The sequence below is a fragment of the Balearica regulorum genome, chromosome 27 (genome assembly GCF_011004875.1).
Source record: "Balearica regulorum gibbericeps isolate bBalReg1 chromosome 27, bBalReg1.pri, whole genome shotgun sequence".
NCBI classification, from domain to species: domain Eukaryota; kingdom Metazoa; phylum Chordata; class Aves; order Gruiformes; family Gruidae; genus Balearica; species Balearica regulorum.
Window position 1 is genome coordinate 3,809,499 of NC_046210.1, and position 16,762 is coordinate 3,826,260.

At 61.8% G+C, this 16,762-nt stretch overlaps 1 protein-coding gene across 1 annotated transcript; it reads right to left on the reverse strand.

Annotated features, from left to right (window-relative positions):
• Nucleotides 1–1,904: 1,904 nt before the first annotated feature.
• Nucleotides 1,905–6,396, reverse strand: EGR3 (early growth response 3). Its single transcript, XM_075736689.1, has 3 exons — nucleotides 6,290–6,396; nucleotides 4,500–4,657; nucleotides 1,905–3,405 (listed from the first exon to the last, which is right to left on the reverse strand). Exons 2-3 carry the CDS (start codon nucleotides 4,651–4,653, stop codon nucleotides 2,366–2,368), a joined length of 1,194 nt encoding a protein of 397 aa, XP_075592804.1. The 5' UTR covers nucleotides 4,654–4,657; nucleotides 6,290–6,396; the 3' UTR covers nucleotides 1,905–2,365.
• Nucleotides 6,397–16,762: the final 10,366 nt, after the last annotated feature.

The following is a 16,762-nucleotide window of genomic DNA, read 5'->3' on the forward strand; positions in this document are numbered from 1 at the left end:
CGCACCCCATCCCTGCGTGGCTGGGAAAAGGGGGGGACGCGAGGACGGAGCCGGTCACCTTCGGGGTCACCCAGCGTCCTGGCCAGTTGGTCTTGCCACGCCGTCCTGCGAACAGAACTGAAGGAGGGAGGGGGGGGGGGCTGAGAAAAGATTGGGTTATTTTTAAAAAAACATACCAAAAAAAAAAAAAAGTATTTAAGAAAATACAACACTAGAAAAGATTGTACAAACAGGTTTCAAAGTCGCCCGTAAAGAGGCACAGCGCCCACCGTCCTACACATTTAAAGCCATTTTAACATCCCCCCTTACATATTAGAGACTTCTTTTTTCTTTTTTCTTTTTTTTTTTTTTTTAAACCAATATAGATCTTTTTTAAGCAAGGTAAAATAAAGATATTTACTACAGATTTTGATTGTCAGCAAACACAATATATTTACTGCATTAGCATTTGCTCACAGTGCAAATGGTACAACAATACATCAGTTCAATATTTCTGATTTTTTCCCTTAAAAATGCTGTATGCATTAACTATCATATTTGCATTACAACATGACAAATGAGCAAATGAAATGTGTGTGAAAATTATCACCTTTTCACAATATCAAGCATAATTTTTTTTTTAACCTTAGTATAAGGTACTATAAATCCAAGAAATAAAAACATCCACAAAATATATTACATCTGGTATGATTTTTTTTTTTTTCTCTAAGTACTCAACTTTATACAAAAGTCTTTCAAAAAATATCATTCCCTTAGGTTTGTGTGGTTAAACCTGATTGTGGTTTTTTTTGTTCCTTTCGGTTCACATAAATTAGACTGCATTCTTTCTCTTCTCTTTATTTTTTGTACGTTTTTAATTTTTTTTTTTTTTCACATGCAGACATCAAACCTGGATAGCACGACCTTTTGGCAACAAAGATTTTTTTTTTTTAAGTCATTATTATTTTTGCTTAGTTTAGCTTAAATGTCTGAGCACAGTTTTATTAAAACAAAAGAAGAAAAAAATCAGAGCAGTCATGCAATGACATGCACATACCAGAAGGAGAAAGAAAAAAAAAAAAATAAAATAGAGGACTAATTGATTTTTCTCCTCCGTAGTTGGTTGGTTGTTTTAAAGTGACCAAATAAAATAAAATAAAAATATCTCACATTATAAAAAGTATTCAGCAAAATACTGGGCTTTTTTCTGCATTTCTGTAAAGAATTTCCCTTCTGCTTAAAAAAAAAAAAAAAAAAAAACCTAAAAGAAAAAAAAAAAAAAAAACCAAAACAAAACCCAAACAAAACCAAAAGCTGCTGCCGGGACATCGCTCCCCGCCGCCCCCCGAAGTTGCGGGGGGACCCGCAGAGCCGCCCCCCGCCCCGCCAGCCCGGCCGGGGGGGTCCGAGCTCGCTTACCTCCGCCTCGGGGAACCGGTGCGTGGGGGGGGGGGGGGAAACTACCGGGGAGGGGAGGCCCGGGGGGCCGGATCCAGGCCCAGCGGGGCAGAGAGGAGCCGGATCGGCTCCATCCATCCATCCCCACCCGGACGGGCCGGAGCCGGGCGAGCCCAGCCCTTGGGGAGCCGGGCGGGTCGGATCCAGGAGGGCCCGATCCTGAGCAGCCCAGCCCTTGGGGAGCCGGGCGGGTCGGAGCTGGGTACAAGGGCTCCAGGTCAGCCGGGATCCCAGGGATCTGCAACCCCGGCAGCCCGGATCCGGGCCGAGCTGGGTGCGGGAGGGCTGGACCCGGGAGATGCGGGCAGCCGGGATGCGGGCGGCGGGGTGCAGGCAGCCGGGATGCGGGCAAGCTGGAGCCGGGAGAGCCGGAGCCGGGTAATCCGGGTCTGGGCAATCCGGGTACGGGCAGCCAGAATCCGGGCAGTGTGGGTAATCCGGGTGCGGGCAGCAGGGATGCGGGCACCGGGGTGCGGGCAGCAGGGATCCGGGTGAGCCAGGTCCGGGCAAGGAGGGTGCGGGCAGCCCGGACCCGGGCAGTGCGGGTCCAGGCAGGGCCGGTACAGGCAGCCGGGATCCGGGCAGTGCGGGTACAGGGCAATCCGGGTGCGGGCAGCCCAGATGCGGGCAGTGCAGGTCCGGGCAATCCGAGTGCGGGCAGCCGGGACCCGGGCAGTGCAGGTCCGCGCAGTGCGGGTGCAGGCAGCCTGGATCCAGGCAGTGCGGGGTCCTGTCGATCCAAGTGCAGGCAGGATCCGGGTGCGGGCAGCCTGGACCCGGTCAATCCAGGTGCGGGCAGAATGGACCCGTGCAGCGTAGCCCCCGACATCCTGAACCCGGGGGGCGAGGCCACCCCAGGGCCCCCCCCAGAGCGGTGCAGAGGGCTGGGGAGGAGAGGGGGTGCCACCGCGCCGCTCCCCACGGTCCCTCAAGCGCACGTGGTGACGGCGGGGGCGAGGGCGACGGGGGGCGAGGTGGTGGCGGCGGCGGCGGCGGGGGGCGCGGTGGGGGGCTGCCCGGCCGAACCCTTCTCGGCCTTCTTCTCCTTCTGCTTGAGGTGGATCTTGGCGTGCCGCTTGCGCTCGTCGGAGCGGGCGAACTTGCGGCCGCAGAACTCGCAGGCGAAGGGTTTCTCGCCGGTGTGGGTGCGGATGTGGGTGGTGAGGTGGTCGCTGCGGCTGAAGCTCCGCATGCAGATGCGGCACTGGAAGGGCTTGTGGCCCGTATGGATGCGGAGGTGGCGGGTGAGCTCGTCGGAGCGGGAGAAGCGGCGGTCGCAACCCTCAGCGGGGCAAGCGTGGGGCCGCTCGTGGAGCGGCGTCTTGCTGGGCCGGTTGGGATACTTGCGGGGTCGGATGGGCTTGAGGGTGAGGGGTGGCTGCGGCAGCCCCCCGAAACCCGGGTGGATCTGCTTGTCCTTGAAGGCCTTGATGGTCTCCAGCGGGGTGATGGGGGGCGGGTTGACGCGGATGGGGTCCAAGCTCTGGAAGGGTTTGTGCTCCGTGATGGTGCCCATGTCGTTGGGGTGGTGGTAGAGGTTATAGTCTGGGATCATGGGGAAGAGGTTGCTGTCCAAGGCGGGCTTGGCCGCCTGGTAATCCTGGGGGGAGTAGGTGAGGCCGGGGTTGCTCTGGGGGTCGTGGAAGGAGACGGGCTCCGGGTAGAGGTCACTGCAGGAGGAGTAGGGCGGCAGCGCGGGGTACATCTGGTCCACCTCGCCCTGCGGCGGCCCCATGCTGCCCGCCGAGCTCTGCGTGCTGGTGAGCGCGCCCGAGGACGGCGGCACCCCCAGGATGCCCGCGCTCATCAGGCTGATGATGTTGTCCTGGCACCAGTTGGAGGGCGAGTCGAAAGCGAATTTCCCCAGGTAGGTGACAGTCTTGTTGCCCGGGGCGGGTTGAAAAGTCCCCGAATAGGACAGTTCCTGACCGGCCTTTTCGTTCGCTAAGCCAATGTCCATAACATTATCTGCAAAGTGCGAGAGAAGCGGGGCAGGGTGAGCCGGGAGGGCCGCGCCGCCCCGGGGGGGGCACCGGGGATGCACCGGGGATGCGCCGGCCCCCCCCGCCCCGCTCCCTCCTACCCCTCTCGCTGCTTCCCCCCCCCCCCCCCCCCCTTTCTCCGCTCTCCGCGTACTGCGGCGCTGGCTGCCGAGGGTCCCGGCGATGCGGGGCCGGGCTGTCGCCCCCCGCCACCCCCGCGGGAAGCGGACCCGGGCTGCCCCCGCTGGGGGGGGGGGGACACACAGACGCCACCGCCGCCGCCCCGCAGGTGGGGCCGGGGGAAGGAGGTACCTGCGGCTACAGGTAGGCTTCCTCCCCGTCCAGCCCCCGGCAGCGCTGGGCACTCCGCGGAGCCGGCTGCGGCCGCCGACGCCGTTACCGACTCGCCGCCTTCCCTGCGCCGAGCCCCGGGCGAGGAGAAACACGGGGCGGGGGGATGGTATAGCCCGGTGAGGCTCCGAGTGGGAGCGGGGACACGCGGGGCGGCCCCCCTCGGCCTCGGCGCTCACCTGTGCCCCCCCCCCCCGTGTCCCCCGGCCCGGCGGCTCCCCCCCGCCCCCCCCTCCAACCCCAACCCCGACCCCGGGCTCCGGGAAAGTCAGCGCCGCGTCCCGGGGGGGCCCACGCTGCCGCCGCCGCTGCGGGGTGTGGGGGGGCGGCCGCCACGGCCACGCGCGTCCACGGTGCCTCCGCACCCGCGCGGATCCCGGCGCGAGTGGGTGGCCCCTCCTCGCCACGGGGGGTCCGGCCGTTCCCCCTTCCTCCCTGCCCTCCCCGTGTCCTCCTCCCCACGGAGCCCGGCCGCCGTCCCCGTACCTGCGGCGGCGGCTCGGCAGCAGCGCTCGGCGGAGCCCTGCAGCGATCGCGCGGAGACACGGCGAGAAAAGGGGTGGGTGGGTGCGGGGGGGGGGGACGCTCCCCAGCCCCAGCTCTTCCCTTCCCTCCGAGGCTCCATGACACCCTACCCACAGCGTCCTCCTCCTCGCCCCACCGGCTCCCCCTCCTCCCTTCTCCCCATTTTCCTTCCCCCCCCCCCCCCCCCCCCCCCCCCGCCCTTACCTGCAGCCATCTGGTTGTAGTGAGCCACCGAGTCGCTGCTGCTGGAGAAGATATTCAAAGAGTTGGGGATCTCCTCTGGGTACAGATTGTCAGGCAATTGGTTCATCAAAGTGTTCATGGTCCCCGGCAGCTTCTCCAGTAGTTTGCCTGTCATAGCACTGGAGGAAAAGGCTGGTTCAACGTGGCTCCGAGCTCAGCTCCCGAGGAAACAACATCCGAGTGGCAAATCCGTGCGAGGGAAATCATGCAAGAGAAAAAGTTGGGGCGGGGGCGGGGGGGGGGGCCGGGGAGGAGGAGGAGGAGGAGGAGGGGGGGGGGGGGAGCCGGGGGTGGCCGCGGAGGAGTGGGCGCGGGGGGGGTGGGGTGGGGGGTGCGGTCCTCCGTGGGTCCCTGGTGGTGTTTCCTCGAGGGGGAGGGGGCGATCTGGCTGGCAGATGTGGTTGTAGAAGCGGGTGGGAGGATTTAACCCCTCCTCTCGCTCGCTCCCGCTCCCCGTCCCCGCTCCCCGTCCCCGCTCCCTCCCGCGCTCGGCTCCGCTCGCAGGTTCCCTCGCTGCCGCCCGACTGCTCCGCCGGGGACTCCGCAGCCCATTTATCCGGGCGGCGGGAGCGCTCCGTGACGTAGCTGCCCATATATGGACAGACAAAGCCGAGCCGAGGCCGAGACGTCACAATGGAAGCTCCGCACAATGGAACATTAGAAAGCAGGAAGCGGGGCCGGCGCGCGAGAGGACGGGCAACGGGGAGCGCTGCACCGGGCACCGGGCACCCTGCACCGGGCACCCTGCACCGGGCACCCTGCATGGGGCATCGGGCACCGGCCACCGGGCACCCTGCATGGGGCACCCTGCACCGGGCACCGGGCACCCTGCATGGGGCATCGGGCACCGGGCACCCTGCACCGGGCACCGGGCACCCTGCGCCGGGCACCCTGCACCGGGCACCCTGCACCGGGCACCGGGCACCCTGCACCGGGCACCGGGCACCCTGCATGGGGCATCGGGCACCGGGCACCCTGCACCGGCCACCGGGCACCCTGCATGGGGCACCGGGCACCGGCCACCGGGCACCCTGCATGGGGCACCGGGCACCGGGCACCCTGCGCCGGGCGGGGATCTCCTCCTCCGCACTCGCACCCCACCCGTCGGGCCATGCCAGCCCCCCGCGGAGGGCAGGCAGGCAGGCGGCGGCGGTGGCTCCGGCCCTCCCTGCCCGGATCGTTCGTTCTCCCCCGGAAGGAGCCGGGACGCGGGGCAGCCCGCCCCTGCCGTGCCCGTCCCTGCGTCCTCCCCCGGGGATGCTCAGAGACAGGCTCTTACCTGGAGGTGTTATCCCTCCGCTCCCTGGAGAGCGGCGCGGGAGGGGGCCACAAACCCCATCCCGCAACCCAGGAGAAGCGGGCTGGGAGATGTGCGGGGGAAAGCACAGAGCCAGGCAGAGCCCCGAGTTTGGTGGGAAGGAGGGGGTCGGCGGGGAAGGCGCTGGAGCTGCAGAAGCCTAAAATTCCCTCCCTAGCTAGTGGTGACAGAGGAGATGGCTTTGCACCCAGCTGCCCCCTCCCCATGCCCCGGGTCCCATGGAGAACAGCGCTTTGAATACTTTAAAACAGGTAACACTTGTTGGTCGCCTGTGATTTTAACCTCACCTCCCCCCTTTAAAAGTTTGGCACTTCCAAGGCGTCAGTAATTAGGTGGTTTCGTGCTAAGTGTGCCAACTGATGCTATCTTTAAAACCCTCCGAGTTATATAGCAAATGTATGGAAAAATGCTGTGTTGCAATAGCTCCACTTACCCAATTCCTGCAGGGCCGGCTTTGCAATGGGAGTGAAATCCGTGCTACGGGAGTGCTGCAGCTGGAGGGGACCGGGCACTCGCTGCCGGCTGCGGGGGGGGGGGGGGGGGGGCCGGGGGGGCGGAGGAGGAGGGTGCCGGTGCTGCGAGGCCCGAGGACTTTCATCCTGCGGTGCCAGCGGCCTCTCGGTGTGGGGTGGGGGGGGGGGGGGTGTGGGGGATGAGGCGGTGCGTGGGGCGGGGGAGTATGTACCGGGAGCGGGGGGGCAGCGAGCCCCCACGGTGGCCTGTCTGTGAGTGCAGGGGGCGGCTGGCCCGTGTGCTTTGTCCACTGCAGGGTCCCCCATCCACTTCGCCCCCCCCCGCCCCCTCCTCCACTGCAGCCCCCCTTTCGCTGCAACCCTCCCATCCATTGCAGCGTCTCCCATCCACCTCGGGACCCCGCTCTCATTAGAAACACCCTCACCCCGCGCAGACCCCCCCCCCGTCATTCACAGAGCACCCCCCATCCCTTGCAACCCCGCTCCATCCATTGCAGACCCCCCTACCCCCTTTGCAGGGCACCCCTCTTCTTTTGCACTCCCTTCTATTTACACCCCCCCATCGCCTCCCCCCCGCGCTGCACCTCTCCAGACGCACCCCCCCCCCCCCCCCCTCAGACGCAGCCCACGCCCAGTCACCCCCCACCCGTGGCCCGGCGCGGCCCGGGGGAGCGCGGCGGCGGCGGCGGCGTGGGGAGGGGGGGGGGGGGGGGGGGAGAGGCGGAGCGGGGCGGCGGCGGGCGGGCGGGCGGCCGAGGGGAAGGACCATACAAGGTCTGGATCCGGCTCCGCCTCCGCTGCCTTCTTTGGCGGCCGGTTCCGGCGCCCCCGGCGCTGGGGAGGTGCGGGGCGGGCGGGCAGCGCTGCGTGGCGGGGCGCGGAGGGGGACCCACCGCCCGCACCCCCCCGGGCATACACCGCCCCGACCCGAAGTGGGGGGGTCCCGCTGACCCCCCTTCCCTCCTTTCCTCACCAGCGCGTTCCCACGGTCGGAGCCCGGCTGCATCCGCGGTGCTGGGGATGCTGCGGGTCCCACGCTGCGTGCCCCGCTCCCACGGGCACCGGCAGCCCCACGCAGATCAGAGCAAAAACCCACCCCAAAATGAAGCCGCCCCTCCTCTCCCACCAAGCGTGTCCAGCAGCACCACCACCACTCCTCTCCAGTTGCTCCAGACTTCGTAGTGGAGGGGCTGAGGGTTTGCTCGGCCTTATTGGCACGCACCGGCGAGGCTTGCGCTGGGAATTGCTGTGCCGGAGCAAGCAGGCACTGGCCCGGCTCCTCGCCCCGCCACGGAGCAGCCCGCCATCCCAGCGGGTGCCAGGCGGCCCAGCCCCACGTTTGGCTTGTACCCCCCCCAGGTGGGTACCTACCCCCTGCGCCGCGGGCAGACAGGTGACGGTGCCACGGGTGCGTGTACGTGTCCCCGTACCCCCCCTTCCCCGCACCCCCCTCCTGCTGCAAGTGGCACCTGCTCCCCGCCGGGAACGCAGCTGTTCCCCGCCAAGTCCGGGCAGCTGGGGCTGCGGGTGCAGCGATAACGCCCCAACCCCTCGCGGCGGGGTTTAAGCCTGGTTTAAAGCTCCTGAGTCATAAGGGCCCGGTTTACACAAGGAGCTGGGTTAGGAGGGAGGTGTGCCGCTAAACCCGGCCTGGGAGAACGGCCTAATCCCGCACGGACACCGTCTCAGTTACTAACAGCGGTTTGATGCCAATTGATGGGGAACGGCCTTAAGCCAAAATAAACCGAGGCAGCCTTAGACTGGCATGAAAATGGCCGCGTGGGGGTTGGGCTGGCTTAGTTACAGCTCAGCTTAATGGGTCGGAGTATCCCCGAGCAGAATAGTTTACCCAAAGGGAGCTAAAAAAAAAAAAAAAAATCTCACCTGGGATGTTCTGAATAGTTTTAAATTGCGGCTCGGTCTGGATGGAGTCTGCAGCTGAGAGCTTTCACTCGATTTGGTCATCCCACACGCCTGTCCTGAGTGGGGCCACACGAACCCCGTCCTGAGCGGGGTGTCTCTGTAATGTAAATAACCGTTGCTGGCATCAGTGATCTCATAGCATGGATCCACGTGCACGAAACGCTCCGGTCCTTTCCTCAAAGCCGACGCAGCGTCCCACACCACCCCCTGCATTTCGAAAGCACGTCGTGTTAATAAAGCGAGGAAGGCAGAGCTGGCCGAGACGGCTGCCTCGTTAACCCCACAGATAACGGGAGGAATAACGCCGTGATGCCCAGGCAGCACGGGCGAGCCCAACCTCCTCTGCCCCCAGCACCCGTCTCCATCCCCCTGCGCCTCGGCTCTCCTCGCCTGCCTGTGCAGCGGTTGGGATAAGCCCTGACATTATTTAAGAGTGTCCCGTCTGGGTTCAATCCCCATCATACCCACACCAAGAAAGTGCTGGCAGCTTCCCTTTGACGGGAAAGCGAACGCAGCCACCCGTGCAAGCGTCGAGAACCCCCAGCTCCCGCTGCCCCCAGCCCCTGGTCCTCCCTTTGGGGCTGAGCGATGCCGAGAGCGAGAGATGCGCACCCATCCCTGCACGCGGCGTGCCAAAAACCCTTGCCGGCACCCCCGGGAGGGGGGGGGGGAAGCCATGGCCGTGTCCCTCTGGGTGCTGTCAGCTGACGGGTGATTTCTCCCCGCTCCTCTTGGTCTTGTGATGGGGCCCTGCCACCCGCCGGGTGATTCATGTGCCGCGAGCCCCGCAGGTGCACCGGGCCGTGCCGCGGCCGGGGCGAGAGGCCGCGCTGTATGCCGGCTCTCCAGGGACAGCCAGGGTTTTTGAAAGGGGAACTATTCAGGTTTTTTTCACCTAATTAATGACAGCATAAATGTACTCATAGGGAGGAGAACATGAGCCTGGTTTTCATGTCGCGCGGTGAGGCAAATGGAATGCTCGCTCCCATTAAAATCACATCTAAACCTTGCTGGTGGTCCTGAGCCTTCAGCTGAGCTTGGATAGAGCTGAGCCTCGGAGGCTGAAGGACGTGAAGAGATGCTCATCACGATCCCACCATGTGGTTCGGTGTCTCGGGAGCTCTGGGAGACTCTGCACGGTGCTTGGCTGCGGGTTTCAGGCTCTGGGGACCCGCGGTGGTGATACCTCCGATCCTGGATTACAGGGGATGTGCAGCCACAAAGCTTGAGGCTCTTACATGGCCAGAACGTGAAGACTTTCCTCCCCAGCCCCTTGGATTTGCTGTAGATGTAGATCTGGGGCTGGTAAGGTCACAGAGTTGTAAACAGAGTGCTGCTGGTGGGGACCTGAAAGGTCACCTCCCTCCTACCCCCAGGCATGACTGTACCGGGGCCATAGGCGTAGGTGGCTGCTTGGATGGTCAACAACACAAGCTCTTCTCGAGCAGCTTGGAGAAGGGGAACAAACAAACCCCAAGTTTTTCAGCCACCCGAACCACGAGGTGGGTGTCGCGGAGGTATCTGATGAAGCCGCTGAAGTTTCTCAGGGCTGCGAGTGTTTTGTTTGCAAGCTGTGAGGCTGCACGGGCGGGATGCGGCTCTTTGGGGGTGTCAGCTCCCTCTGGCAAACACCAGCTGCCCAGATGTGGAAGGTGCTGCATCAGCAGCAATTTATTCTCTGGGCAACCCGTGGCCTGGATGTGAGAGATGCTCAGCACTGGCAGGGATGGGATGCAGGGTAATCTGTAATTTCTGGAGGAGGAGAGACTTTCTCCGCTGCTGTTGGGCGTGGGAAATCCTCATTTCAGGCCAAACTCTGGCTGGGAGAACTCCAGCCAGGAGAAACTGCTGGGCAGCCTTCCTGATCCCGGACCAACACCCTCCCGGCACGGCCTGCGTCCTTCCACAATGCCGTCTCCTGCCTCACCTAGGTTTTCCTGATTTGCCTGTGAAAACTACACACCCTCCACCTCCGGAAATATTCACAAACACTCGCACTGAACTATGCATGCCAAAGGAGACGGACGTCTCCCTCCTCTTTTGAGGGGTGAAGGGACCCGCAGGCAGAACTTGCTGCCCTGGGGTGTTGCTGCCTGCTTTGCTGGGTCGGCCCCAAAGGGCAAGTCCCCGTGAGCCGAACCCCAGGGCGGCTGGTGGGAGGGAGCCAGGCAGTGGGGTACTGCGGGAGCACCGTGGGTGGCTGCGGGAGGCCCTTTCCTGCCTCAGTTTCCCCTTTGGCAAGAGAGAGAGAGAGAGAGAGATCAGCCTTGCCTCGCCCTGCGCAGCAGCAGTATGAAAAGCTCGGAGCGGGGGAAGCCCTTTGGAGCAGACAGGAGCTGTGAACCCACCCTGTAGAGCCTGGGGCAGTGGGGCAAGCCTGGGCACCCTGCACAGGAAAATGGGTGCTGGGTGGCCGGGGCTGGTCCCTGAAGGTGACAGCACTGGGAACAGGCTGGAGGCCAGCGAAGCACCCACAGCAGCATCGGGTGCGGAGGGGAGCTGCTGGGGGAGGCTCTGCCTGCAGCTCCCCGCCCTCCCCGGTCCCCACACCACCGCTGTCCCCTTCCCCGCATCACCCTGGTGCTGCGGCAGCGAGGACGTGCCGGCTGCGCCGTGCCACCCCGCAGAGCATCCCACAATTTTCTGCTGCGCTCGGGGCCCGGGGTCAGCGGGTGACTCCGGCTCACGGCAGCGAGGGGCACGCCGCTGCGTGCACCGGGGAGCTGGGAACCTCTGGGTCATCTAAGTCCGAGCCAGGTTTCAGTTTGCAAGCCCAGAGGTCTTTCCTGTTATTATCCAGCCTGCAGCAGGGAAACAATAGCAGTGGCGGCCGAGGCAGTGTGACCCAGAGATAAGGAGACAGTGTGATTAGCAGGAAAAGTAAATAGTAGGTCCAGAGCGAAAAGCGGTCCCGAGGGAGCAGCACCACTGGGAGCGATGGGGTTTCCAGCCAGAGGACCACTAGCAGAGATCAGGCACAGGGCTGGCAGAGACGGGGCTGCAGAGCCACGGCTGATGTTATGGGACAAGCTGATGTTACGGAACTTCGGCATCACGGCCCCGGCCAAGAACCACGGAGGGACTGGGAACTGCTGCGAGGGATTTGCAGAAAGATAACCATGGAGGCTTTTTTTAACCTGAAACCAAGAAACAAAAGAGGAAATGGATGCTTGCGTTTCAGCTCTGAGAACTGTGCCGTGACACACAACCCTGGAGACGTGAGCGGTTCCCTAATGGGAGACGAGCTGGTGGCACAGCCAGCGCCAAAGAACGGCAGAGACTTTCCGAATCCACTGCATCCGAGGACGGTGCTGGTAGAAGGGGCTCAGCCTGGTGCAAAGGCAGCGCGGAGGCTGGAGAACCGGAGCAGGGGGTGAACCCAGCGCCCGGCAGAGTCGGGGTATCCATCTCAGGATGCCGTGCGAGGGGATGGACGTCCTGCGCAGCCTGGGAAAGTGTTGCTCCCGAGGGCTGCAGGGCTCGGCTTTAACCACCGAAGGAGAAACTGGTGAGAGGCCAAAGGCGAGGGATCTGCACATCCAGTGAAACCAGCCCGGGGGGAATTAGCCATTTCCTAGCAATGAGGAAATGTGGGGTTAGCTGAGGACCTGCAGGGCTGCGAGGAGGCAACGGGAAGCCAGTCGCTGCAGACAAGTGAGGACAAGCCGGCCGGGGGCTGCGGGGTGAGACCGTCCTCTGCCCGTGGTGCAGGCAGGGGAGGCTGGCAGAGGCGCGCAGCCATCCAGCGCCTTCCACCACACCTCTGGATGCAAACCCCGAGAGGCATCTGCCTCACCCTGCAGACAGCCGGGCGTAAACAGGGCAGCACCGGGCACCCAGGCACGAACCGAGGATGACGGCTGCTTTTGGGCAGGAGCAAAGCTCGGTGGTCCGGGACCACTGTATCAACAACCCTTTTTTTCTACAGGGGAGCACTTGGGGCAAACCACATCTGAAGGTGCTCGTGCTCCCAGCAGAGCAGGTGAGGCTGTGAGCTTCCCACTGCTGCAGCTCCGCCAGGACAAACCCAGCCCAAACCGACTGGGAGAGCCAGCTGTAAGAGGAAACAAAACCCATCTGTGTTGAGCATCCCTTGATGGGATGTCTGGGCACCCAGGGCAGCCTCTCATGCAGCCGCTGCCCTCAGTAACAGCGTTTGCATCCCAGGGCGCTGCAAGAGCCCGATGGCCACCAGCCCCCCGGGAGCGGGACGGGGAGCTGGGACCCCCTGACGGGGCAGCAAGGGGAACTGGGTTCCTTCAGCCGGCCCCACAAAGCTCCTCTGACAGCATGCAGCATTTTGGAGGCCCAATAAGAGCTAATTACTATTTCTAATTAATAAAACCATCATGCCAGGACCAGCCTGCATGCCCCTTGCTGCCCGCCGGTCCCCTCTGGGTGCTGGCACGGCACGCAGAGGTGGAGACGCGGCCCTATCCTGGCCTCGCCCGCCTTCCCCTATTACTTCAGGAGCCCTAAATTCCTGCCGCAGCCCAGGCTGCCTCTCCCAGGGCCCGCCCGGCTGCCGGGTCACCGCTCGCGGAGCGGCAGGGAGGCGTCCGTTGCGTCCGGCACCTCGTGGCAGCTGGCGAAGCCAAGCAGCCCGCTCCCAGCGCGTGCACCCACCACCCACACCAGCCCGGCCGTGCGCTGTGGCACGTGGGGGACCCCCGGGCTGGGGGCTCCGTGTATCCGCAGTACAAGGCTGAGGGCTGGGAGCTCAGCACCAGGCACCAGAGCATCCCACCAGCGGTGCCCATCGTCCACCCCACGGCTGATCTGGAGAGCCTGGTCCCTTCGCAGTGCCCTGGGGATGCTGGTACTCAGCTTGCCTGGAAAATCACCTGCATCGGCACCCAAAATGGGCAGCGTTGTTTATCCGCGCGTCGTGCCGCGGCATCCCTGCCGGCACATGGCGATTAACAATCTTGACCTATTTCCCGGGGGGGGTGCAGCAAGGCTTGATTCACTGAATGCTTGAGGAGTGCATAAGATCTGCAGATAGAGCCATTATGAAGTGTGAGATATCATTAATTAATTCACAGGTTGATATAGTTATGCGCTTAGATCATCATCAGCTGATCCTGCTAATCCCTTCTTGTGCAAGTCCCTGTGCGAGGGGGGGCTGCTTCTGCCTGGCATCGCTTTGCTCCCGGTGAGCCGGCTCGTCCCCACGTGCCACCAAGGCCGGGGGGGTGCAAGGGGTGGCTCCCAGTCCCTGTTCCTTAATATCCCCTTCCCCTAAATTCCTGGGGTGATCCCACCGGGGGGGGGGGGGAGATGCCTCCTGCTCTCCATCAGGAGATGGGACCCAGGGCTGCCTCCCCTTGAGACAGGGGCTGAAACGTTTTCTCATTTGAGTAATTATTTCAATAATCATTAAAAATAGGTAATTATTACCCTGTTGACTTAGGGATCGCATTTAGCACAGGCTTCCTCTGGCCTCCAGCCCAGTTTTGATAAGAAACACCCCCATGTGCTGCCGGGAGCTGCCGTTGCTCACCAGGAGCATCTGATTTTCACAAGCTCGCTGTCATTTTTTTAACCCCCAAGTCTTCCTCTTCCTTGGCCACCCCGTCAAGCGGGCGGGTTTGCTCCAGGAAGGGGCTGGAAGCATCCAAAGCCACATCACAACCCTGTCCTGGGGAGAGCAAAGGGGAGCTGGCTCCATCCCACAGCCATGCCAGGAGCAGGGAGCCCAGGGCTCAGCTCACTGTAACAGCCCCCCAAAATCCCTGGGAGCGTGTGTTCCCCCGGGCCTGTGGCGTTTCAGCTCCCTTGGGCTCTGCAAGGCTGGTGCACGCACACCGGGATGCCCGGCAGACGCGGGCAGAGAGGCCAGCGGTGCCGCGGATACCACGTTACACCCCATCGAGCTCATCGCACCTGAGCTCACCCCGCTCTATTTTCTCCTGCCCCCTTCCTGGACCTTCAAATGAAAAAAAAATAAGAAAGCCACGACAGTGGAAAGTCGAGCTAACAAATACAAATAAAACTTCCTCTGGATGCTAAAAATGACACACGTAGACAGAGAAAAAAAATTCTATCGGTGACAATAACAGAGTGTGGAGCTATTTCAGTGCTGGGCTGTTCCATTGCAGCACTTGGTGCTGGGGTTGTGGCTGCTGAAAACCAGCCACTTCCCCAGGGATGTGACGTATTTCCTTTCCATCACAAACTGATTTAGAAGCAAAACTTTCTACATTTAGGCAGTGAGAGACTCAGCTTCTCTTTTCTCTCTCACACCAATGGTGAGCGAATGGAAGGAGAGATAAAGGGGGTGGGACCAACGCAAAGTGACGGTACGTGGCTTCCTCCTTTTATTTTTTTTTTTTCTTCTTTCTAAATTATCAAAAAGTGAACCAAAAAACCACAATTAATATTTTCCACACCGTGAAGGCCTCGTGCGCATCCAAGTGAGAGTTTGCAGCTCTGGGCTGGCTGGTGCTTCTGCTGCGCCGTGTGTTTGCAGCCCTGCGTGTGCCTGGGTGCCCAGTGCAAGGCCAGCGGTGCCTCGTCCTGCCTCCCGGCAGGGGATTGTCCTGCCACGGTGCCCACTGCAGCCACCCAGGACAGACCTGTGGTCTGGAATATCCCTATTCCCATCCCCACCTCCATCTCCATCCCCACCTCCATCCCCATCCCCACCTCCATCTCCATCCCCATCGCCATCCCATCCCCATCCCCATCGCCATCCTCATCTCCATCCCATCCCTGTTCTCCATCGCCATCCCCAACCCTATCTCATCCCCATCCCCATCTCCATCCCATCCCTGTTCTCCGTCCCCATCTCCATTTTCATCTCAAACTCCATCTCGTCCTCATTCCCATCCCCGATCTCCATCCTCATCCTCATCCCCATCAGTGACACACAGGGGAGAGGATCACTTTGGGCTCACAGCACCCTGCGAGAGCCCGCCTGGCTCGGGCCGGGGCGACGCGGCACACGTTCAACTCCTGTCATCTCCAGCTCAAATTAAAACCAAGAATGATGGTGATAATTTCCTAGAAGGATAAACATCCGATTGCCTTTTCTCTCCCGTTCCACCAAAAATAAACACACCAGCCACAAGGAATTAAAGGCAGGGAGGAAAGGATGACTATAGTTTGGCTGCAGGATGTCAACAAAGCATGACCTTTCATTTACACCAGTCCCTCTACATTAACCTAACGGGCCAATTACACCCTCAACAGAGGGTAAGTATAGAAAAAGAAAAGGAGAAATCCAACTTTAGCAGACTTCCATGACATCTCTAAGTGTCATTTCCTCTGCCGCTAATTTTAGTGCTGATGGCAAGCCGGGCAGTGTGTTTTGTATTTTTTTCCTGGGTTGTGGTATGTTACCCAGCTTCCTTTTTTTGTTGTTCTCCTTCCCGCCGCGTCCCGCAGCTTCACCCAGCGGCGCGTGCCCAGGGCGAGCCGGGACCCCCCGGCTCCCGCATCCTCCTTCGCACCTTGCAGCCCATCACCTTGCCGGCGGGGATGCGAGGCCGTCGGGGCTTTGCAGGACCCGTGCGACACGCCTGCGTGCAGCCAGTGTGATTCAGCCCCTGCGAGGTAAACAGCCGTTTCCTGCTAGAGGGAAAGTCCCGGACATGTTTAAACGCCCCCCTGGCATGGAGTGAAAGCCGCTCTCGCTGCCGGGGAGCCGGGGAGGGCAGGCAGTTGGGGACAGGGAGCGGGAAAGGGATGGCACAGACCTGTTTTCTCTCTTGCATCGGGAGCAGGTTGCTCTGGGAGAGACCCAGGGACCGATGCAGGGGTGAGATGCAGGAACGGGAGCATCGTCCCTCCCTCCGAACGATGCCAGACCTCCCCGGGGGACGCCTGCTCTGGCTCTGCTGCCGTGCTGTACGGCCGTGAGCAAGTCATGCCCTCGTGCCTCAGTTTCCCCTGCCTGCAAAATGCCTCCCGGGATCTCGTTCCCCACGGTTTGTTCAAAGTGCTCCTGGATGCAGCCCCGGCCATCGGCAGGACACAATCGGTTTTGTCACAAGTGGAGACACCAAGGACACGCTGCAAGGAGGGCTTGCAGGCAGGCGAATCCAAGCCTCGGAGAAAACCGAGTCTTAGATGAAAGCCTAATTAAAGAACTAATTAAAGGGGAGGTCTGGCTAAGTGGCCAGTAGGCAGAGCTCTTCTGATTTATGGCTTTAATTTTGGTTTTGCTTTCCAAGAGAAGTGGACTGAGGCAGCGAGCGAGGGCAAAGGCAGGGCAGGGCCGGAGCCAGGCTGGGGCAGTGCCCGGTTCCCACGCTGCCCCCCCCTCCCCTGGGTACCACGGTCCTGCTCCCACACCTGGGTGACACCGGGCCATGCCCTGGGTGACACCGGGCCATGCCTGGCACTGCCTACACCAGGCTCTTGCTGGCAACATCTCCCCCCCGCAGCTGCAGGGGGGCTGCTCCATCCCATGCAGCTGGTGCGGACCCCCAAGCAATCGGATTCGCCCGGTGCTGACCCGGCATCGCCCCGCGCTCGCTGCCGGCAAGAAGCCCATGCCAGCCCCG